Source organism: Physeter macrocephalus, chromosome 18 (assembly GCF_002837175.3).
Source record: "Physeter macrocephalus isolate SW-GA chromosome 18, ASM283717v5, whole genome shotgun sequence".
NCBI classification, from domain to species: Eukaryota; Metazoa; Chordata; class Mammalia; order Artiodactyla; family Physeteridae; genus Physeter; species Physeter macrocephalus.
The window spans coordinates 21,427,334-21,451,106 of record NC_041231.1 but is presented as its reverse complement, the minus strand read 5'-3'; the positions used below and the strand labels follow the sequence as shown (position 1 = coordinate 21,451,106).

At 47.5% G+C, this 23,773-nt stretch overlaps 1 protein-coding gene across 5 annotated transcripts in view; it reads right to left on the bottom strand.

Annotated features, from left to right (window-relative positions):
- PDZRN3 (PDZ domain containing ring finger 3) overlaps window positions 1-23,181 on the bottom strand; it is a 175,833-nt gene extending 152,652 nt beyond the window's left edge. For 4 of the 5 annotated variants that reach the window (XM_028478759.2, XM_028478761.2, XM_024124097.3 and 1 more), the window contains exons 1-3: window positions 22,371-23,181; window positions 7,716-7,802; window positions 1,222-1,329 (exon numbers count right to left, since the gene is read on the bottom strand). In XM_028478759.2, the coding sequence (XP_028334560.1) occupies window positions 1,222-1,329; window positions 7,716-7,802; window positions 22,371-23,093 (918 nt within the window). In that variant the 5' untranslated portion in view covers window positions 23,094-23,181. The remainder of the gene's footprint in view (window positions 1-1,221; window positions 1,330-7,715; window positions 7,803-22,370) is intronic. The other variant, XM_024124098.3, reaches the window with a different exon arrangement.
- Between the last annotated feature and the right edge of the window lie 592 nt (window positions 23,182-23,773).

Here is a 23,773-nt window from a genome sequence, read left to right as displayed (position 1 = left end):
TGCACATTGCAGAATTCATCCAAATGAGACCAGAAAAGCGAGACTCTGTCATCCTCTCCCCAACGCTCCCTCCCCCGGAAGCACATGGCCACATGCCGGTGGGTAACAGGAACTTCCCTCGTGGCTTATCCCATGGTCAGAGCTCCCACTCGGTCCAAGGTTTGAAACAGACCACAAATATACTCCAGAAATTGAGATGCTATGCAAATGTGTGTTTGGAACATAAAACATCCAGTGGTCACAGTGCCATTTTTCCAGTTTCCTGTTTAACGTGCTATATTATGGCTACGGCCCATGGGTGAGTTTCTTATGGGCTTCAACAACTCATCCTGGACTCTCGTATTTAATTTTTTCCTCATAGGAGAGCCAACAAATTGAGCCCATGTATATATATATATATATATATATACCCATTAAAAGAGCAATCAAAATAGTCAAAACCACCAGCAAAATAGAGTCATTTGTATCAAACTTTGCAACAGGAGCCCACACAAGCAGGCCATGAATCACTCTCTCCCTTTCAGCAACTCGGAGCACGCTAGGACAATGTGTGACCCTATTCCAAAGTGTCCTGTGGCGGGGTGGAGGGAACCACCTACCTCCCCCAGAGAAAATCTATAAAGCCCCTAAGTAAAAGTTTAAAACAATGAGTGAAAATTGAAAATGAGGAAGTCGGTGATGAGACGAGTGACCATCCTGAATATCAACCTCTCCCCGGACAATCAACTAGTACAAGTGACAACAAGCAAAAAAGACACGCATAAAAGAGGGATATGTAGAAATAATTGTGTGCTGTGAGCTCTGAGGACATCAGAGTGATTCCAAAGCTGACACAATGATCCGCTCCCTGGTCACCGATCTGAACAGAGTCACCATTTGCACCACAGGGACTGCGCGTCTGGTTCTAACTAAGACACGACTCCCCAGTGGTTTTACACACGAAGCTCTAACTGAAGCACGCAAAACAGATGTGCGGCCGCGTGACGAGAGCCAAATCGTGAATAAGCCACTCGTAATCTGGCTTCTCTGCACTGAACATGAACAAAAGCTTAAGAGCAAGGCAGTCAGCACCCAGTCTGGTCCCACACCATCGGAGAGGTCTGACTCCTGTCTCAGGAGTCACCAGCTGAGGCCTCCCTGCCCCACCGAACACCCTGCCTTGAGCCGGATGAAGACGGGATGCCGTTCGGCCTAGAGAAGACCCTGGCAGTGTCCACATACCTCGATAATCCTGTCGTGAATCTGCAGGCCTCCGTCCTTGGCTGCAGGTCCACTGTCAACTATTTTGGATACAAAGATTCCTTCACTGGACGATCCGTCTTGGTTGTCCTTTGGGTTAAAAAAACACACACACGTGAATGCTAGGCATTAAGTTGATCATGAAAATCAAGCTTACACTCTTAAAACAGTAATGGGTTCTTGCTGGTGGCACAAGTGGGAAGGGGGTAGAAGCCAGCTGTTTCCCCCGATTTCTGTTTTAAACTAAAATTAACATGTGATAAAATAAGTCAAGCCATACCAAAAGGTATAAAATGATAAGCCCCTGCCACCTCTAACCCACTGTCCTTCTACCCCTTCACTGCATCGAGTGGCAGTTTATCCATCCTTTCCAAAACATTTTAATGTATCACCTTCTTAAACATGTATTTCTTTCTTTCTTAAACACAGAAATGGGATAATGCTCCCCACGTTCTTGGGTGCCTGGCTTCTTTCACTTAACTTTAAAAATGTTGGAGATTCTTCACCATCAGGCCCACTGTCTACCTCACTGCCTTAAGTGTCTGGACAGTATCCCCACACAGGGACAATTAGCACTGTTTACAGTTGTTGCTGTGAGAGACTGTGTCACCTCTAATTCCTATCTATCTGTATTCTGAAACATCTTTGCTAGCCTATATCAGGGCAAATCCCTAGCAACGGAACTGCTGGGTCAAAGGGTATGTGTATTTGATAGATGTTGCCAAACTACCCTTCAGAGAGCTTGTACTTACAGCTCATTAGACACAGTGTATTCTCATAACCCCACAAGCACGGAGTATTATAAAACTTTTAAATATCCAATAATCTGATGGTGAAAATAGGCGTTTTATCTTTGTTCTGATTTGCATCAGAAAAGCCCACCATGACCCCTCCCCCTTCCTAATAAATTCTGATCTCCAATCTTCTTGAATTCCTTTAGATCTTTCAAAGTCCAGACTGAAACTTTCTGGGAAAGAAGACAGCTCGCTGCTCAAAGTCCTCCCTTTATTTAAAATCAAAAAGCTCCAACAAACTCATAAAAAAAAAAAACCCTCACAGCTTGTTCATGAACTTCTTTCCAAATAGCACTGGGATGAATGCTCTCCAAGTGTGTGGATTAAATTTCTCGTGATTAACAGATGGATTTATAAATGCAATGGCAAAAGCATGTGTTGTTTCCAAACAAAAAGCATTTGGGAAGTAAGTTCAGGATGTTCCACAAAAACTCCAAAATCTACCATCGTGGTAATTTCCCTGACATAATGCCATAAGAAGATCTACTTCAGTACTAATTTCTCTACATGCAAATACATCAAAATTCCACTTGTTAAAAAATAATTATGAAAATACAACATTTTCCTCTTTAAACTGCAAAATATCAACAACAACAAAAACAAACCTATATTCTAAAGAAGGAGAGACATGGCTTTGAAGTGGTTCCATCTACCCCGTGAAGGGTAACAGCAGTAACCAAGGGTGGGAAAATGCACAGTCTCCACCTCTTCTCTCCCCTCCCTCCCCCGCTTCTCACAAAGACACACACACACACTATATAATGTTATAGATATGATTCAAAAGACACCAAAATCACAAGCGAAAATGAATCTTAAGTGTTTTTCCCAACATTTATCCCCACAAGACAAAGGTAAGTCTCTCACTGCCATCTGGATTCTATCAACACTCTTCCAAGAGAGAAGGCTCTGCAAGTCTGTGGGTGTTGTGCTGGATCAGCCGGACCCCAAAGGCACCCCTGGCCAGCATCACAGCACTCCGCTCAGGCCTTCACTGTCTGAACTTCTATGGGTCTCCTTTCTCTCTCACAGCCACTACTAATGATGCACGAGTCCCAAGGCATCTGTGTAGCTCCCTACGTGCCTATATCAGATACAAATACAAAGCAACGCAACAGCTTCTATTTACTGAACACACATTAGGTACCAGGTACGTAGTGAGCGTACTCTGTGCACCATTCAATCCTCATAATAACCACAACTGGTATGTAATATTATTATCCATTTCATAGATGGAAAAAATCTGAGACAGACAGGTTAAGTAACCTACTTAAGGTCACACAGCTAACAAGTGGCATAGGTCACTTTCAAACTAAGGATAGGTTGATTCTCTTATACAAGCTCTAAGTGCAACGCTGTCTCCCATTGAGAAAAAAATCTCAAAAATACACATGAATTCCAACATTCCAGGCTATGGGAATATTCCACTAGCGGAACCTGAAGACTCTCAATGGACCACAAAGGATTTATGGACAAGTCTGAGCTCCCTAAGAGATGATGTCAATATATCAAATGAGAAGAGATCTGTGTTTACTCTGATTTAACTGTTTTGCATTTCTTGGCTGGGAAGGAAGGGGAGGAAAAGGGGCTGGGATTTGGGCTTGGGCTTGTTTTGCAGAAAAACACATCGTACACAAGTAATTTTTTTTTTTTTTTTTGCGGTACCGGGGCCTCTCACTGCTGTGGCCTCTCCCGTTGCGGAGCACAGGCTCCGGACGCGCAGGCTCAGCGGCCATGGCTCACGGGCCCAGCCGCTCCGCGGCACGTGGGATCCTCCCGAACCGGGGCGCGAACCCGCGTTCCCTGCGTCGGCAGGCGGACGCGCAACCACTGCGCCACCAGGGAAGCCCCAATTTTTCTTAAGGAGCATCAGAAAGTCCAAGCAAAAATCAGAGAGGAACAGGCAAGAGCAAACACCACAACTGAGCTTAAATAAAGACAGTGGTAGGGGATGGGAACAGAATTCAAAAAATACAGAAAGCACAAAATCAAAAAAAAAAAAAAACAAATCAAGCCCATCCCTGATAGCGAGACTTTTCTCTTAAGAGACATCTCTTTAGTCTTTGTTGGCTCCTCTCCCAACACATTTTAAGGTAGAGCTATGCATCAAGGTGAACCAAGATGAATTAGGATTTGTTTGCTTTCGTTGGCTTGAGAAACAGAAAAATGAAAGGGACTGTTTTCATCCCAGGGGTGCCTGACAATGAAGTATATTTGCCAAAGGCTGAAGGGAAAGGTCTGATACACCAGACTGGCTGCTGTTTCTTTAGGGATACGAGCACTCATGAATGGGTGATGTGATTTTGCTAAGAGCATCACGTACGGCATCATGCAATGAAAAGCCTTATGTCAGAGCCCCCTGGCTGGGCTTATGTCACAACCCAACCAAGCATCCAACATAGGAATTCCTTGAGAAACACACACGTCATTTGCACTCCAGTAACTGACAATGAGTGCGCATTGTTGCTCATCCTGGCTTTTTAGCATGTTCTCAATGACCTGCCAGATTTCCAGGCAACAGTGAAGAATCCATTTAGGTTTCCCTTTGCTGTGTCTGCTAATCAGGACAAGTTTTTAAAAACACAATGGCAAACACATGCATATGGAATTCAATTTTCCTCCCCAGGGCCATGCATGGAGTTCTTGCAAAAAGACCACATAAACTGAGAACAATTTTGAACGCTACAAAATTGAGTCTGGTTTGTGCTTAATTCACTTTTTTTAAAGGAAAAAGAAAATGACCTAAAACATGTTCTCTGGTGAGTCTGAGAAAAAAAAAACAACAACTGCATTCCAGTGAGGCTGGAAGCATCCTTTCACCCCTGGGGAGGTGCAGAAACTAAACACCATCTTTTCGGGCTTTCCCATAGTCGGCTGCCCAACCATTGTCAAGCCATAGGCTTGCCTCTCCATTTCAGGCATTTTGCAAACATCAGGCTCCCTTCTTCTACATACGCTTTGGTGTGTGCAGAAGAGATCTTCCTAGTTTGGGCGCTTTTGGCTGCAGAAACTTCTAAAACATCTTAAAGTGAAATGCATCTTCGTTTACGGTAGTTGTTTCTTAAAACTGGTAATGATGGGTATGGAGAGAAGGAATAAAAATTATGAACAAAAACCAAGTACAGCCAACTCTCTGTTATTTGTGCCAAACGGCAAAAGACGTTCTTGACGGTAAGTTGGAGAACTCGGGTCCGCCGGGTCCTGGTGTTTCCTAGGGACAATTACTGAGCCAGTCAAGCCCCAGTTGGCTCCCTCACGCCCTCCCAGAGCTGGAGAGCCTGACCCCTGGCAGCAAGAACTGAATCAGAGCAGCACCGTCACATGCCACCTAGGATCTCGGGCAACTGGAAAAAGGGGAAAGCGAAAAGTCCCAGCCTGACACAGTGTTAGATTCCCTTTTTTTTTTTTTTTTTTAATGGGTGTCAGGAAAACCCTGCTGGGATTTTTGTCTGTTTTTTATCCATTTATTTTATTTATTTATTTTTGGCAGCATTGGGTCTTTGTTCCTGAGCGCGGGCTTTCTCTAGTTGCAGCAAGCGGGGGCTACTCTTCGTTGCGGCGCGCGGGCTTCTCACTGCGGTGGCTTCTCTTGTTGCGGAGCACGGGCTCTAGGTGCGTGGGCTTCAGTAGTTGTGGCACGCGGGCTCAGCAGCTGCGGCTCATGGGCCCTAGAGCGCAGGCTCAGTAGTTGTGGCGCACGGGCTTAGCTGCTCCGTGGCATGCGGGATCCTCCCGGACCGGGGCTCAAACCCGCGTCCCCTGCATTGGCAGGCGGATTCCTAACCACTGCGCCACCAGGGTAGCCCACAATGTTAGTTTCTTAAGAAACCCCCCGAGACGATGGGAGGAACACAAGGGTGTGTGCACAGTGCTGGGGCCCAGCTAAGTGGGACCAGCCCCTATCCCCGCCCACCTTCATTCTCCTCACTGTCTAGAAGTGTGTTTTTTTAACTATGTTTTATAAGGCAGATAATGTTCATTGAACATTAGTTCATCATTTTATTAGTTTTATTAGTTCATCATTTTATTAGTTCCTCATTTTAATGACTACATATCACCTACAACTAAGCTGTCACTTCTTGCAATAAACCGTGTGGAAGTTTCTTGCAAGAAACTGTGGCCTTGGCAAAAAGCAAAGGGAATTTAATCATAACCCGCCTCTGCTTCTCCAGCCTCCTTCTGACCACTTCCTGCCACCCCTCAACTCTGTTCCTGTCCTTGTCTGGGCTTCCCTGGGTCCGTCCACTTTCTTTTAGCTCAGTGGTCTTCAAAGATGGGTACTTGCAATGCAACACATTGGAATGACAAAAAAGCATTTTAAAAATCATATTTTAACTTCACAATTTAAAATGACTCTTTTGCACGTAACTTTTATAAGACAGGTAACATTAGTTCAGTAGTGAATATATTTATAATCTGTAGCTAAATAAATATGCTCATTTTTTTTTTTTTTTACAGTTAGGACTGCTCAACTAAATGTATTATAAATGGACCCTCTGATCTAGCAAACTCCTACTTATCCTTCAGAACCCAGCTCCAATGGCCGTGCCCCAGGATGCCTCCTTCCCTACAGTTAACGGCCCCCCCCACTCCAACGCCCCCAGGCATCTTTAGCTGGACCCAGGCACAGCGTGTATCAGTGAGAACAGTGCTTTCCTCTCCTAACTCATCAGTTCCTCCATCTAGCCAATGATGGCCCTTGCTCCTCGGTAGCTACCACATGCCATCCTCCCACTTTTTACCCTTCATTGTACTTCTCCCATCTGTAATTACTGTATTTTTACTTGTTTCTTGCCCAATATCACCCGGGACATAAACTCAATGACCACAGGGACCCAGTCTCCCTGGCCAGTATCTCCAAGCCCCTAGCAAACAGCCTGTGTTCAATACTTATTTGTTGAATGAGTGAATCTGATTTTCTTTTCCCTTTCCATGACTATTTTCCTTCAAAGCTAACAAACAAGGAAAGGGTCAGCCCAAGAAAAGAGCAAGAGATCACACATACTCGCGCAATCCAGCGTGAAAGGTGAGATCCCAAAACACATCCTCTGCCACCACCCCCCGCCCCCCGCAGAGCCCCCTTAGCAGACATTTTCTTTGCAATTAAATTGACAGATTTGAATTCAGTCTCTCCTTTCTGGAGGAGGGGGTCATGATGAACAGGGTGAACAGCTCCAGCGGGAAGAAACAGCATGGGATGCATTATCCCACAAATGGGGGAACCGCCCCTGACTGATGAAGGGCAGACAGAGCAGAAGCCCCGATCACATGGCCAGACTCAGAGCCCCCCGTCTAGCGAAGTCACTCCGTGCAACTGCACACGTCTCACGCGACGTGCCTCAGCTCAACTGCTACCCAACCAGACACGCACCCCCAAAGCTAAACAGCTAAGATGAGCTATTGTATAACTAGGACCATGCTACATTAGGAGACCACAATGAAATAAAAATCCCCCAAACTGAATCACTTCGCTGTACAGCTGAAACTAACACAACATTGTAAATCAACTATGCTTCAGTAAAAAAAATAAGAAAAATCCCTGAGCGTGAAGATGTTAGACACACAATGAACTCTAATTAGACCAGAATGAAGTGAGCAAGGTTGCCTACCCCTCGCCCCCCAAACCCTGACCCCTCTTCCAGCTGCATTAGGGACAAGAAAAACCCATTTCGGCAATTAACATACCACACACGGCCGGCCACCGATAATATTGAATCCCAGGGAGCCGGAGTCCCGATGCAGGACAAGAGTCAGGCTTTTTGTTTCTTCCCCCTGCAGGGAACAAATGAGTTCAAAATTTTACTTACAAACAGTGAAAAAAAATGGGAGGAATTTTCTTTCTATCTAAATGGACTCATGGGCTGCTGAGCATTAAAAATCCTATGTCTCTAGGGAAGTTTAACCAGGGAGAACTTTGGGGGCCCATGATGAAACTCTGTCCCGTGCTGAAGAGGTTACAAACATTTCTTGATACCATCTAACCCTGGAGTAATCACTTAAGAACGTTTGGAGGTGTCCAGACACGTGTAATGAATATTTTCTCTCAGTGACACCTTGGTCTGCAAACGCATCTTTCCTATGGCCAGCCCAGAGCAAGCTGGCTGTCTAGATGGCTACCGTCTGCCTGTTTCTCAACCAGTGTCAACAGCAGCATTCACGTTAAGTCACGAAATGTTCCAACAGCAATCCCCTCGCAAGTCTGTGTGCACGTACGGCCCATCAATAGTCATCTGTGTTTGGGAGACTTGGGGGGAAAATGGCTCTTGAAAAGTCAGATGCAAACATGGGTGGGAAAAAGAAAAATCCTGAATCTTACTGAAAAGGGGAGAGGGGGCATTTTCACAAAGTAATGACTGTCCAGTCCTGAGGGGATGCAGAGTGTTCAACAGAAAACACTCTGTTTCAGGTCGGGGCGCGGGAGGTCCACGTGGGCCCCTTTAAATCAAACAACCAGAAATGGCCCCAGCAGGTCTCAGAGGCGCAATGTTCAACAGTCAGACAGGATGGAGATTCCAGGGCACCCCAACTAACACTCTCAAGTAACAGACAGATACATAAAAATAGATTCAACCTTCCGCGCAAACTATCACTTAATAGGCTTCGACATAAATATTAAACTTGCTGATACACCTCTGAAACAGTTCCAACTACCTGAATGGTATGCAAAACTCCACATGTACCGGCTATAAATTTACAACTGCTTCACTCATGTTTTCTGTTTAAACAGGGTATCATTTAAATGAGGTATTTTTTTTTACGCTTCTCAAAAACAGCACTGACAGCTTATCACAAAGAAGTTTTAGTCTGATATTTATTGCTTCCTGATGAAACCTGCGCTTTCTACTTCTGCTGGGGAGATAAATGGCAACATGTGAATGACATGAATGCAAATATCTTATTCGACCTCCACGGTGGCAAAGAAAACCACTCTCGCCAACTGTGCAGTGCCCAGTGGTTTTTCTGGAGCACTGCTTCATTTATTGCCATAGCTGTCAATGCAAAACACTGTTCCATATTTGGCCAGGAAAACTGTATGCAACACAGCCACACACACACACACACACTAAAGACTAATGGGTCTCAGGGACTTCCCCGGTGGTCCAGTGGTCAAGAATCCATGCTCCCAATGCAGGGGGCACAGGTTCAACCCCTGCCCAGGGAACTAAGATCCCACATGCTGTGCAGGGCGCAACCTAAGACATTAAATAAATAAATAAATAAATAAATAAATAAAGATTAAAGTTTCTGGGGAAAAAAAAAAAAAAAAACTAACGGGTCTTAAGCGCTTTCTACTTCTGCTGGGGAGATAAATGGCAACATGTGAATGACATGAATGCAAATATCTTATTCGACCTCCACGGTGGCAAAGAAAACCACTCTCGCCAACTGTGCAGTGCCCAGTGGTTTTTCTGGAGCACTGCTTCATTTATTGCCATAGCTGTCAATGCAAAACACTGTTCCATATTTGGCCAGGAAAACTGTATGCAACACAGCCACACACACACACACACTAAAGACTAATGGGTCTCAGGGACTTCCCCGGTGGTCCAGTGGTCAAGAATCCATGCTCCCAATGCAGGGGGCACAGGTTCAACCCCTGCCCAGGGAACTAAGATCCCACATGCTGTGCAGGGCGCAACCTAAGACATTAAATAAATAAATAAATAAATAAATAAATAAATAAAGATTAAAGTTTCTGGGAAAAAAAAAAAAAAAAAACTAACGGGTCTTAATGTGTAAAAGTATCTCCAAGCGCTTAAAGTTCTTAGCAACAACGGCTGTTTCTCATGACTCGTTAGTGTACAGCGGAATTCAAAATATTTTCAAAAATGTCAGAGAAGCCTTAGCATCAATTACTAAAACCCTGTAAAAACAAAAATGATAATTTATTAGTAGAAAAAAGCAGTTTCTGGTGAAAGAACTCGGTGTCCTATAAGAACAACACAACGAAATCTTCATTTCTGCAGCGTCATTTACTCAATGCAGAAGATACAGTAGATAAACATAAAAGAGAAGCGAGTCTCTATCAAGCTCCTGTACTTGAACAAAAAAACAGCAGAGCCTCAGTAATGACAACCTATTTATGAACTTTTTTTAAAAAAGTCCTATTCATAGCACCACCAGCCAGAGCATCTATCAACGCTATCAATCTTTATTGTTCATTTGACCTGCAACAAGAGAACAGGCAACAATATTCACTGCTGTAAGAGAATAAAAGTTCAGAATCACCCTACTGGTTTTTTTTTTTTCCTTTTTTTTTTTTTTTTTTTTACCCTAATAGTTTTGAGATGTAAATACAATGATGTGCAAACTGAAAGAGCTTATATGTTTCTGCCTTGGAAACAGAAAATGTTGCTAAGTCCATTTCTTGCTTTGTTATCTTAGAGAGGTGAAAAAGTTAGAAATACATGGGAGTTTGAGAGAGTTATCATACATATCTTACATTTCTGGCTTTCATAACTAATCAAGGATAGACACTGTACAGTCACACAGTAATCCAAGGCAGATGTCTCTGGTTGAACAAGCTCAAATGATGCACAAAGGAGAATGTACAGCCAAATGGTTAAAACAGGCCAGTTTTAAATCTACTGTGTGACAACTATTTATTCTTCTAAAAAATGAAAGAAAAATATAGAAATCTCGTTGCATTGCGTTAACAATGATAACAGCTAACATTTATTGGTTCTTTATCATGTGCCAGAAATTATATTGAGCACTTAAGTGCTTTATTTTATTTAATAATCCAACCAATGTTATCAACTGGCACTATTACCACCCTCATGATACAGGTGGGAAGACTGAGCGAGAACAAGTAAGAAAGCTGTCCCTTGTCAAAGAGCTAGTAAGAGGTCAAGCTGGGATTTAAACCGATGTTCTCCCATTCTAGACCTTAATTACTGTCTACATTAACTCCCTTTTCGTGTGGAACATAGAAAAGAGTGCCATGTAGACTAGCAACATATTTGGTCCCGCCCAAGATCGTTCCCCTGTTGGAGTTCCAAAAAGTTCCACAAAGGAACTCATCATAGGAGGTCTTACCCAGGAAACCAGTATCAGAACAAAACTCCAAACCCTTTAGTGAACTATTTATCTCCAGAAGACCCACCCTGAGATGCCCAAAGACACCTAGGTCTGGTCCCAAACTCAGAGATCTCTCTCCAGGGACAATGGAGACCAACTGAGACGATGCCTGAAACAAGATTCCTCAGCCAAACAGCAATGTGCAAAGAACAATCAAGTCAACAGTCAAGTTAACTGTCTACACCTCCTTGCCAGATGCAATCAATCCCACGGAAGAAACAAAGGGGGTTCTCATTTTCTAGAAGTGTCTTGACCTAGTCTGTTGTCCAGGACGGATAGACACTGGTTTTAGGTGACATTGCCTATTTTAGGACTAATTTACAGGACTGAGCCATCATGTGGAAGATTCAACACATGATACCGGGAGCAATGACAGAGAAGAGAAAAGCTCTGGCTGAGCCGAATTCCTTTCATTTCTCCATCTAATGACCAAGGTCATTTCCTTTTCTCCGACACCCCGAGCTTGATCCTCATTTTTCCTTTCCGCTCCCCTTCTCACAAGCAGCCTTAACTATCAATACTTTCATTTAATTTCTGATTCTTCAGAAGAAATAATAGAGAATTTAAACACTAGGCTTCACACAACACCACGTTTAACAGGTTAACCTTATCTCCTGCTTAATTATTTAACCTGTTCCTGGGTTCAAAATGCATCAGATCCAGGGCATTTAAATGATTCTCATTCAATTATAGCCCACTGAGTGAAGAGATGTACAAACGGAGTAAGGACAAAGGCTCTCATCAATACTGTGTTCCCGGCTGCTCACAGACATTATGTTAATAAGGGACACCGTTCATCTAAAGGAAAATTTAACCTATATTGCTCTGTTTTGGTAGTTTATCAGAACCCATGCTTTGAAACTTTCTCAGTGGCTCGGTAGAGTAAAAGAAGGGAAAGAGGGCTTCCCTGGTGGCGCAGTGGTTGAGAATCCGCCTGCCAATGGAGGGGAAGTGTGGTCAAGCCCTGGTCCGGGAAGATCCCACATGTCATGGAGCAACTAACCCCATGCGCCACAACTACTGAGCCTGCGCTCTAGAGCCCGCGAGCCACCCCCTGAAGGGGGTCATAAGAATACTATAACTTTGACAAGAACAGGGTGATGGTTAAGCTCTTGGACTTCAGAGTCAGAAACTGAGTTGAGTTTCCTCATTCTTAGAATGAGGATAATAATGGTTTCTTCTTGAAACATGAATGAGACAGACTATCACTGCCTAGTGCCCCCATACAGGGCCTGGCCAATAGCAGGGTTTCAAACACGAGCAGAGCACAGGGTGGGCCGGACACTAGCGCATCTCAGCACTGAGGCCATGGTGCTGTTTAACCACAGAAATGACTCTGCTACAAAACTCTGGAAATGAAGAATGTCTAATCCTAAGTTAACTTACTCAGTCTACAGCAAGTTTGGGAGAGCTGAGGCCTGACGTTAAGGAAATAAAGACAGTTGTACACTCATCCCAAATTCTGGCCATCTCATGGGAGCTATTACATCCACGTACACGTTTCTCCTTTTCCCAAGTCTGGAAAAAGAGCAGCACGTTCTTGGAGGACTGCACAAGTGCCAGGAGACAGATTTTATCCTGGAGGTAGTGGGAGAGAGACATGATAAAGAACACAAGGGGAGCAGCTCGGCATGGACCTTCAGGGGCACGGAGATGGGACGGGCAAAGGGTACTGATCAGACGGCTGTGAGGCACGAGGAGGGGAAATCGGACATCGGACATTCCCAGGCCTGGAGGGAGATGGCCCTGGGAGCAAAGGGGGTGGGGGAACAGATGGTGGCTCCCAACAGGACAGGAGAAACATCAAGTCCAAGAAAGTGTGGGCTTCGATAGGGACAGTGGAGGGAGGAGTGAGGGGCACAGGATACCCAGGTATTGCTGAGACAGTTGGACACCTCCCAGTTCTATCGGATGAGTGAGTCTTGACGGGCTGGGAAGGAAACAAAAGGTGAAGAATGGCGGCGGGAGGGACAACAAAAATGGAAATGAGATAGCACCTCCTTGGCAGCTTTTCCTAGAGCCACCCTCTTCCTGAATGGCAGGGTCTCTTCCCTTCCGGAGCCAGGACTCAGGAGGGACAGGCGCTCTCACCAAGAGCCCGGGGTGGGGGATGGAGAAGGAAGATGCCTTCATATTCTGGAGTCCAGTGCCAGCACTGCCTCCTTGGGACAAGGGGCACGAAGCTCTAACAGATGCTCAGCACCCTGTCTCCACCCCAGAATCCAAATCAAGTGGACAGTCAGGCCCCTAGTGAAGTGTAGGGTCTCCTTGGGAGATGCTTAGGTCTTTAGGATTGAGAAAGGGCAGAGAGAGAGTAACCCTGGAGAAGCGGGTGTGGCATGAGCCATCCACAGCCAGTAAGTTACAAGCAGAAAGAGAAGCTCCAAGTTCAGGAACATACGCTAGATTCTGCTTAAAATAAGCTTGGCTATCATATTCAAACATGTAACTACCGATCAGTGTTAAAATCACCCAATTTGTAACCTGCTCCATTCAAGGTCTAACTGGACAAGAATTTGGGGGGGGGGGGGGCGGGGAATAAAAGCCACAGCGAAAAAACAGAACTCAAATGTACTTTGTCAAAAAGACACCTTACGGCGGCTGTTTTTCTTTTCTTTTTTTTTTCCGGACGCGCAGGCTCGGCGGCCACGGCTCACGGGCCCAGCCGCTCCGCGGCATGTGGGATCCTCCCGGACCGGGGCGCGAACCCGCGTCCCCTGCATCGGCAGGCGGACCCTCAACCACTGCGCCACCGGGGAAGCCCTGTGTTTCTTTTAAGTCCAAGAATGCAAACTGTCTTCTATGGTAGAGTCCCTCTTACTTTCAGCATCACTCTGTCACCGTTCTCCTCCACACAACCCAGCCTCAGAAGCTTGGACGCCAGCCATCTCCTAAGCAGTGTGGCAGCCCCCAAAGTCCATCATGCCGCTGTCAATGTGGATTCTTTCTCAAAACTCCTTTCCGCCCAGTGACGGGTGTTCCTTGATGATCGCTGTTGTGGGACTTGTAGCCGAGAACGGGCTAGACTGGAAAGCTGCCCGGCGGGTTGTGAGAACTGTAATTGACTGACCGCTAGTCTGTGTATCTGGGGTGACACAACACCTCTCAACCTCAGATTATGCAAAGCTCCCAGAGACTCGCACAGCTGGGAAACAGCTCTGTCTGTTGACTAGTGACAAGAGAGCGCAAAAATGTGGAGGGGCGGGGCTGGGGGGACCAGGAGGCAGAGACGGCTGCCAGAAATTCTGTCCTAAAGAGAATGGGGATGCCTTCTCTCCCTGCACCTCTTCGTTGGTCAAATTATGCTTTTAACGAGGAAGCAGCTTGGACCAAGCCCTCCCTGTAATTCCACCTTCAGTTCTAAAAGAAGAGATTCTTGAAGGAAGAACAGAAGGGGAAAACTGTTCAAGCCTAAGACTGAAGGTAGTCGTGGGAATGATGCTTGAAAACGAATTGGAAATGGATGAGACAGTCTACTGAAGTATTAGCAGCGTTTACCTGTCACCAGAATAGGTGCAGAGAGGATGAAAAGAGACAGAGGGCAAGGGAAAACAGGCAGAAAGGAGCAAAGATATAGCTTTTATGGAGCCATAATATCTACAGAACAGGATATATTCATCTACAGCCAAAGAAGATGTTTCTGAAAAACAACCTAAGACATTAAGTAAAGACTGTCAGTGCTGCCCTAGGCCAAAAACATACACATATTTTAATCTGCTGCTATATTTAGATAACCTAAGAAATCCCTAAGTCTACTTCTCTATTTCCATGAGTTTGATTTCAAGTCTGTATCTCTCATTTTTATCATCTGCTCATCTGCTTTTCTGGTGAACGCCCACAAGCGACGCTTTCACCAACATACAGACAACAACAAACCGCATTCAGGTGCTGCAGCATTTTCACATTTCCACTTGATGGACTACAAGGTGATTTCAGTTTTTGACATGTGATCATCCAATTACCCAACCTGGAGCATTTTCTTGTCCAAATCAGCAACGAAGCAAAGGCCACCCAGCTGCAAAGTCCAACATTCTCACTTACAGGAAGGTGGGAGCTTAGCCTGACCCATCCCTCCTTAGCTTTGTTAATTGCAGTTGGACGACTAGAAATACAAGTAAACACACAGTAACCTCATCTTATTGGCGCCTTTAGCCTCCTCCTTTACACCTTAGCTCACAGTTGCTACCCCCATGCAGTGAAATTGACTTGAATATCCCTCTTTCACAAAGTTTCCAGCACTGACGAGCAGTCAGAGAGGAGAAAGCCAGAGATTCTGGTCACCCAAGGGCATTCCATGGCTTGCAGTAAGCCTGTAATCCTTTGAGTAAAAATCCCTTTCCTTCTTCTCTGTTAAACCATCTCCAATTTCTAATGTTTCTTCAGTGATTTACTTGAAGAACATCCCTAAACCTATAGGTACTTAATAAACATTCACTTAAGAAATGTTCAACAAACGCTTGGTAAGCCTGACTACGCACATTACGTTCATCATCTCGTTTAACCCTAATGCCAGTCCTATCAACATTACCCCATTCTGGAGGTGAGGCAATTAAGGCTTAGAGGAGGTTAGAAGATCCTTCCAGAGATCCTCAACAACACGGCAGAAGCAGCACGGGAGCCCGGATATCACCAACGCCAGGGTCTGACACTAATCACATGACAGTTCAGTTCAGGGTACCCTGGAGCTGCTGGGGACACAGCCAACCCTGACCCACAACCCTTAAAGCGACTTCACCCCCTTCCTGATCCACGTGCAACAAAGACAGAGGGCACCTGAAAACAGCTTCTAGCAAAATTCTAGGGCTGACCCCTCCGCCCAGGACTCATTTCTGCACACCCGTCACCCTCTGCCAGGGTAAAAGCTCATCCAACCACCCCTCCTGGAGAAGGGGCTGCTGCAGGGCCCACGTGCACACAGGCTGCACGTGGCTCCGCCCCGTAGGCTCCCTGTAAGTAAACATACGGGATAGGGGAGAAAGATGGACGCCCGGGTCCATCTGTTAGTTATTTTCTTTACGAGGGTAATCATTACGTTACACCACTTCCCTTTCTTATTGGAACAGGCTTATTAGAACACCATTAGTCTGGGGGGACAGAGGTGACCCACGGCTAAAAGGCTTGACTGAGCAAAGAACAGCAAGACGTGCTGTTTTCAAAGGCACAAGCGGGTGTCTGACTGATCCAGGGGTGAGAGCAGCTCAAGTTCCCCTTTGCACCCAGCGGTGCCTATCCCAGCGCCTGAAACACAGTGTATAAGCATGGGAGGAGCTGGAATGAAAGAACACACTTTGGAAGAATTTCATTTACTTCCTACCATCAACCACTCTTTAACTTACTAGGCTCAAAATTAAGGAGATGAGGCCTGATTCCATCCAAGACACCACCTCTTCTCTTTTTCCTTCCTTCCCTTCCCTCCCTCCCTTCCTTCCTTCCTTCCTTCCTCCTTCATTCCTTTCTCTCTCTTCCTCTAACTCTCTTGTACAGGCAGGATCTGTTTTGTTTTATCTGCATGTGCTTCACAGCAGACCTCTGAAAACAGGAATTACAGCGTGGGGTGAACACACCTCATCACCATGGACCAGAAGCCATCAGACCAACCAAATGGAGCCAGAAAATGATGCTGGGGAAGCTGTTTAATCTTTGGAGTCTCTCTTTTTCCATCTGTAATAGGAAGGGTAATGGGCTGTGGGTACTAACCTCACAGAGTCTTCCTGAAGATGCACCCACATCTCTAACCCGCACAGTGCTTGCATGTATAGTAACAGTCCTTTGGAAACCCAGTATGAGACTCTGGAGGGGACACTGCCTCAGGAGAAAATACTATTCTTATTTTGGTAACAGCCTGGAGTCGGGTGCTGAGTTCAAATCTCAGCTCTACACTTAGAATCTGTGTAACTTCTGGCCTTAACCTAGCTGTTTTATAATCTGTTTTACAATCCTCCTCTTTTACCAAAAAAGAAAGGGGTCTACCAAATGAATAAGATGGGGAAGCTAATGTGTGTACATACACAATGTACCCTAAGTGTACGGCACCCAGTTAAACTCAATGAATGTTATTCCCTTTCCTTTTAAGCTCCTTAGTGTACAGCCAACACAACCGCCTTATAAATACATTCTCTCTCATCAAATATTTTTACAGAGAAGCAAACATCATTTGTGAACTCAGAAAGAATCACTTACACATAAACGGCAACAGAATTCCCAATTCAAATTATTCAGTTATGATCATTCAAGCCAGTGTAGCTGGGTAACATATTTGTGAGCCAAATCCTAATTTTCTTTATAAATCACTGAAACGAAATGGATGCAACAGCCCACAATTCCTTTAGCTGAACTGGGCTGTTCCATAAGAGACACCATGGAATGGCCACTTGCTGACACTTTTCACAAACAGAAAAGACACTGACCTGTGAACATTCCAATAGATACATTTCAAACTGTTTGGACATCTGGAACACCTTTTCATACAACTGGCTATTAGAATCACTTATCTCCAGGAGTTCTGAAATGGACAAAATCGTTTCTGGGATTTGGGAATTTACACAAACGGATCTGGGGAAACAAAAGCACGCCTCCCACAAACCTGGAAACAATTTTGTTAACTTGCAGGTCACGGAAAAACGCATTCTTTTTTTAAGAGTGAGCTAACAAGCTCACTCTTGGTTAGCAATCTGAAAAGTTTCGACGGCTGACAAGACAGCCCTTTCGATCTTGAATTTATTCACTGAACAAAGACATATCGAGAGTTCACAGGGTACATGGTAATCGAACTGGTGCCGGGATAGGCAGCCCTGAAGAACACACACGTGGTCCTTCCTTTATTGTCCTTCACAGACAATAAACAGCTCTTCCCATTATTCAGTTACAGCTGTGATGAAGGCCACGCAGGCGGAGCACCCAGGTGAGAGTCTCAGGGCACCAGACCTAGTCTGTGAGGTCAGAGAGGGCTTCCCACAGGCAGTGATGCTTGAGCTGGGGTGGGAAGGATAGATAGAAAGGTTATCTAGTCATGAGCAAACCCTAAGTGCTGACAGAAAGGCAGGGGCCCGAAGGGGAGAGCTGGAAAACTTGCCAGTGACCTAGCAATGAGCAACTGGAAAGACTATTCCAAGGAGAAAAAAGAGCAAGTGCAAAGGCCCAGGGGCAAGAAGGAGCTCAGGGACATATTCACGGACCTGCCAGAAGCCAGTGAACCTGGGAAGAGAGACTAAAGGGGAGAAGAGTACAGGCAGGTGGAGGCCAGCAGGACCCAGAGTGTGCTTGACCTTATATCCACCCAAGAGAAACTCAAGGCACAGCAGGGTTGAAGGAAGAGTGACATCAGATTTACATTTCTAAGAAATGATTCCCAGCTCGAGGTAACTGGAGGGGAGCAGGAAGATACATAGAGGGAGCAGCTGTGATCTAGGCAAGAGGTTATGGGGGTTGAGACCAAGGCTGATTTTTGTCCCACAGGGAACAGTGGCGGTGTCTGGAGCTATCTGTGACCGTCACGACGTGAGGCATGCTTCTGTCATCCAGTAGGTAGAGGCCAGGGATGCCGCTACACATCCCATAATGCACACAATACCTTCCCCACAACACACACACAACCAAGAATTATTCACCCCAAGATTCTAATAGCGCTGAGGTCAGGAAACCCCGGTTTGGACCAAGGTCACCAACTGATGGGATTGGAGAGCAATGAACAGATTCAAGAAGTGTTTAGGAGGTAAAATCAACCTGATTTAATGACAGACTGGAAGTAGGGATAAAAGAGCAGAAGCTATCCAGGCTGGGTCTCAAGTTTCTCAACAATTCCAAGGAAAGTTACACCCAGAACTTTCTCTTTCCCAGAAAGCCAAACAAGATGTTGGCTGTGGAATGCCTTTGTTCTTAGAATCAGGTGGACAAGTCAGGGTAGGAAACTGAGGCTGGGAGCCCAGCTCTTTAACATCCTCAAGCATAGCCATCACCAAGTCTGCTGTAGCCCGGATGAGGCTTCAGATTGGTTCAAGAAGCCTTTCTGGACCATGTTACCTATTATATAACTGCTAGGCAGTCTGGGTTTTAGAACTTCACCCTGGTCTTTCAAAAAACGTTCAGGAAGGGATGTTCAGACGATGATCAGTAAAAACCATAACTGTGTGTGGACGCCCAACATGTGTTGATCTATATCTGTACTTGAGCCTACGCTCTCTGTCTAGCTGAGGAGCTACCTAAAATGTGATAGATGCTCTGGTAGCTTGTTAGAAACGCAGAACTTCAAGCCCCATACCAGCCCTGATGGATCAGAAACTCTGAGGCTAAGAATCTGCGGTTTAACAAGCTTTCCAGGTGATTCCAATCATGTGAAGGTTTGAGAAGACCTGTTCCAGCTCACCTCGCAGGGCAGGAGCAACAATGCCTAGGTAGGTCCAAACCCTAAATGCTCAGCTGGTATCAAAAGTCCGAAACCTTATATTATTTAACTAATGCCAGATCATTTTATGGAACAAGTTCCAGGCCTTGAAGAAAGGGTATGGAAAAATCTTCTGAGTCTTTCTTATCTACTTCAGCTTGTAACAGAGAGGTAAATGATAGGACTTTAAAAAAATAATAATAAAAGTGTTGTGCATGCGAGTTTCCAAGCAATATAAAACCTTCTGCTTCTTAGAAGAGAATAAACAGTACCCAGCAGGAGCAGAGAGTCTGGCCAATGAAATAAACAAGTTCTTAAACAGCTTGCAGTGGGAGGGGTCTGTCTGGCGGACGCTGGGACAGCAAAAGCTTTCCACAAGGGCCACTGAGGGTTAACCTCAAGGCAAAAGGAGCGAGCTTCCCCCTAAGGCCTGGGCTGGGACCAGCCAGGGTCTGAGGCCAGAAAAACGAACTAGTGCAGCTTTCAGGCCAGGCCATTCTTGGCTGTCCTCAGGCCCAGCAATGAGGTCCATAAAAGTCCCAAGCAGCACTCCAACTCCAGAAGGAAACTTTCTCTGTAAGCTCAAAAAGCAACATCTTGTCCCTAAGCTTAATGCCCCTGATTAGCCTACTGACTCACCCAACAGAGCTTCAAAAACTTCCACAGTTTTGATTCAAGTATCCTATTTTTGATTCCGAGAGGGAGTTTACCCAAACACTCCAGAAAGCAAACAGAAAGGCAAGAAGAAATAATAAACTAGCTTCACAATGAATGATGTATAAACTCTGGGGGAGTGAATGGCTTATTTATAAATAAGCATCACTTAAAACTATGCAGGAAGTCTAGATGACAGCATAAACAGGAGAAACTCCGGAAACTCCTTCACCCCAAACCCGGCGCCTGCTCGAGGACCCAGCCTTGCCCCTCACTTTGGTGACTCGCAGGCTCACGCCAGTCTTTTGTACGCCTGTGCGGTCCTGGGTGAGCCTCAGAGCTGTAAATATTTGCCCTTCGCCCAGAGCCGGCCAGCTGCTGAGGCTGCTGACAGACAGGCCGGGGGCCAGGATGGGGTGGAGGCGGGGAGGGGGGAGCCGGAAAACTGGCAGGCCGGGTGTGCGCTGTGGAAGAGGGGGCTGGGAGAGGCAAAGCACACAAGCAGACACAGGCCCCTGGGGGCCCCTCAGGCAAATGCATTCCCCTCCGCTGCAACAGGCAGCCACAGCGGCAGCAGCAATGGCCCATGCCCCTCCCCAGCGGGTGAAAATGTGGCCTTTGCAATCAGGGAAATCTTGGTTCTCCTCCGGTGACTGTGCCCCGCTCAGAGAACAGGTGACAACACATGGAGACATTTCTGGTTGTCACCACTGGGCGGGGGGTGGTGCTACCGCTATCCAGTGGGTAGAGGCTAGGGATGCCACTCAATATTTGACAGTGCACGGGACGGCCTCCCGTAACAAAGAATTTTGGGGCCCAAAATGTCAAAACACCCCAAGGTGGACAACTGAGGTACAACCTGAATCCCAGCTCTGGACGAGTTCTATGACCTGAGCCTGCTTTCTTTGAGAAATGCCTCCGAAGTGCTTTGCCACAGTCGCTGGTACATAATAAACCCTCAGTAAATGGCCCCTGTGGTTCCCCTGGGAGGCAACACGATAGTGGTCGCGAGCTTGGGCACCTGTGGGTTCAGAACCCAATTCTGGCACCTAGAAGCTGTGACTCAAGCATCTGACTGCCTCTCACTGGTCCTGAGTTTTCCTCACCTACAAAACGAGAAGCAACGTGCCTCCCTTACTTGATTACAAAGGAAAACAGCTGAGAAGAAGTGCTTAGAGCGGGGCCTAGAGCAAAGCAAGCCTCCAGTAGTGGTGGCTGTTATAATTACACCGACTCCCAGCACAAGGGGATGGCTTACAAGGGGAGGAGGTTAAAGATAACTGCAAGCGACTCTTGCTGAGCGTTGACTGTCCACCAGGCCCCCTGCTAGATCCTTTTCACATGTTCTCTCCCTGAAGGGGGTAAAGAAGCTATTTTACATTTAGGGAAACGGAGGCACCTGGAGGTTAAGCCACAACATGACTCAGCTGTTTAGCCAAGAGCCCAGATTCGAGAACAGTTCTAATTCCAGAGGCCTCACTGTCAATTATTACTTTGTATTTGGTGGCGGTCCCTTTACTTCTTTCTGGAATTCTTTCAATCCCTGGAGGAATACTACAGAAGGGGCCTGTCTGTGTTTCACCCGCTGTGTCACATCTCTAGGGCCATACTTTCCAACCTAAGGGAGCTTGAGCTGCTTGCTCAAGGTCAGCCAGCTAGCTGGCAGCAAAGCCCACGTCGGAATTCAGCTTTTACTCCAGAGGCCTCTCCTCTGGCAGCCTTCTTAACTTAATCTACACTGGCCGTGGGCTCCTTTTATCCTTTCTGGAACGCCTGAGGGTGCATGGATAGAGTTCACGCCGTGTGTCAGTATCTCATCCTGTGTGTCACGTGTATAGGAACCATGTTTCCCAACCTCCAAAGAGGCTAAGCGACCTCCCCAAGATCACCCAGCTGGTCTGCAAAGCCTTTGCACACTTCCGACTCTGGAGCCACACTCATTCTTACTCTGCGCTGGTCGCGGATTCCTTTGAGTCTTTCCAGAACCCCTGAAGCTGCCGGAGCTATACTTCACCCTGAGTCTAATCTGTCAAAGGACCACAGTTCCCAAGTTTAGGCCGATTCCCCGACCTTGCTCACGGTGATCTATCTGGCAAGCAGTGTCAGAAGAGGCGGGCAGAGATGCTCCCTGGCAGCTCCCGGGACCCCCGTGCCCAAAGGGACTGGGAGGCGCCCCGGGGACCCAGGAGCCCGGCGGGGGGTCGGGGCGGGCAGCGGGTGCCTACCTTGCCGCCGGGCGGCGTGGCCACGCAGCGGCTGAGCGAGTCGAGGCGCGCGCTGTACTCGGTGAACTTCTTCTGGTAGCGCAGAGCGGTCATCTGCAGCTCCAGCTGTGCGGCGGCCAGCTGCGCCACCAGCGACTTCTCGCGCTTGCCCGCGCGCAGCGCCTCCTTCTTGAGCGCCTTGTGCAGCGCGCCCAGGCGGGCCTGCAGCGCGCTGTTGTGTGCCCGCAGGGCCCGCGCGCAGCAGTGGCCGCCGGCGCGCTGCTCGCCGTGCGTCAGGGGCAGCCCGCAGCCCTCCTGGCAGCGGCCCACCGGCCGCGCGTCGCACGCGTCGCGCATGTGCGCCTCCACGTCGCGCCGCAGCAGCACCTGGCCGCAGCCCGCGTGGCGGCAGCGAGCGGGCGCGAAGTCGCAGCGCTCGAGGTGCTCGGGCAGCTGTTGCAGCTTGACCACCCGGCCGCAGCCGCGCGCCGCGTGCGCGCACTTGATGTCGAGCTTGAGGATGAGGCGTTTGAGCGGCAGGACGTGGTTGAGCTCCTTGGCCGAGAGGCGACCGCGGCAGCGCGCCGGGCAGCTGCCCTCCTGCACCACCCAGGGCAGCACGCAGCCGGCGCAGAAGACGTGGCCGCACGGCGTGGTCAGCGGGTCCTCCAGGACCTTGTGGCACAGCGCGCACTTCAGGTCCGGGTCCACGTCGCCGTCGAAGCGGTCCAGCTCGAAGCCCATGGTGGCGGCCGGGGCCCGGGGTCGCCGCCGGGCGGCCGGCCGCCCCCTCCTTCCCTGCGAGGCAGCCCAGACGCGCCGGCTGCGCCGCCCGCTCTCTCGCTGGCTCTCCCCGGACTGAGCCTAATTGCTCCAGACTTCCTCGGAAAATGCCCGAGGAACAGAACTCCTCAGCCGTATTTGCGTGAGCGCGTGCGCACGCACATCCTGCCTCGGCTGCCTCCCGCCCGCCCCCTGCAAAAGGGAGGAGGACGGGTGGCGAAGGAGGGTAGGAAGGCCCAGAGGCTCGCCAAGGGGACTGGCCTGCCCAGGACGCCAGCCTGAGCCCTTCTCTCCGGAAACTCCACTCCGCTCTCTTGCAGTTTTCGCTGTGGGAGACAAAATGCCAGCCGAGTAAAGCTCACTAAGTTAGGCGCTGAGGGTGCTGCTGTCGCCCAGACGAGTTTTCCTGGAGCCCCTTCCGGGCCGGATCGCAACTTTTTACACCCCTCCCCTGCCTCCTCTTTTCGTGGCTGATTACAGAGAGCGAAAAATATTGCGGGGCCCGCTATCTCAGCACTTACGGTCTTTATTTATTTATTTCATTCCGGGGAAAGTTACAGAGCCTGCGGGACGCTCCTGCGACTGACTACAGGTCCCACCAGAGGTTCAGCGGACCCCGAGGTTTGCCAGGCCAAGGTTTC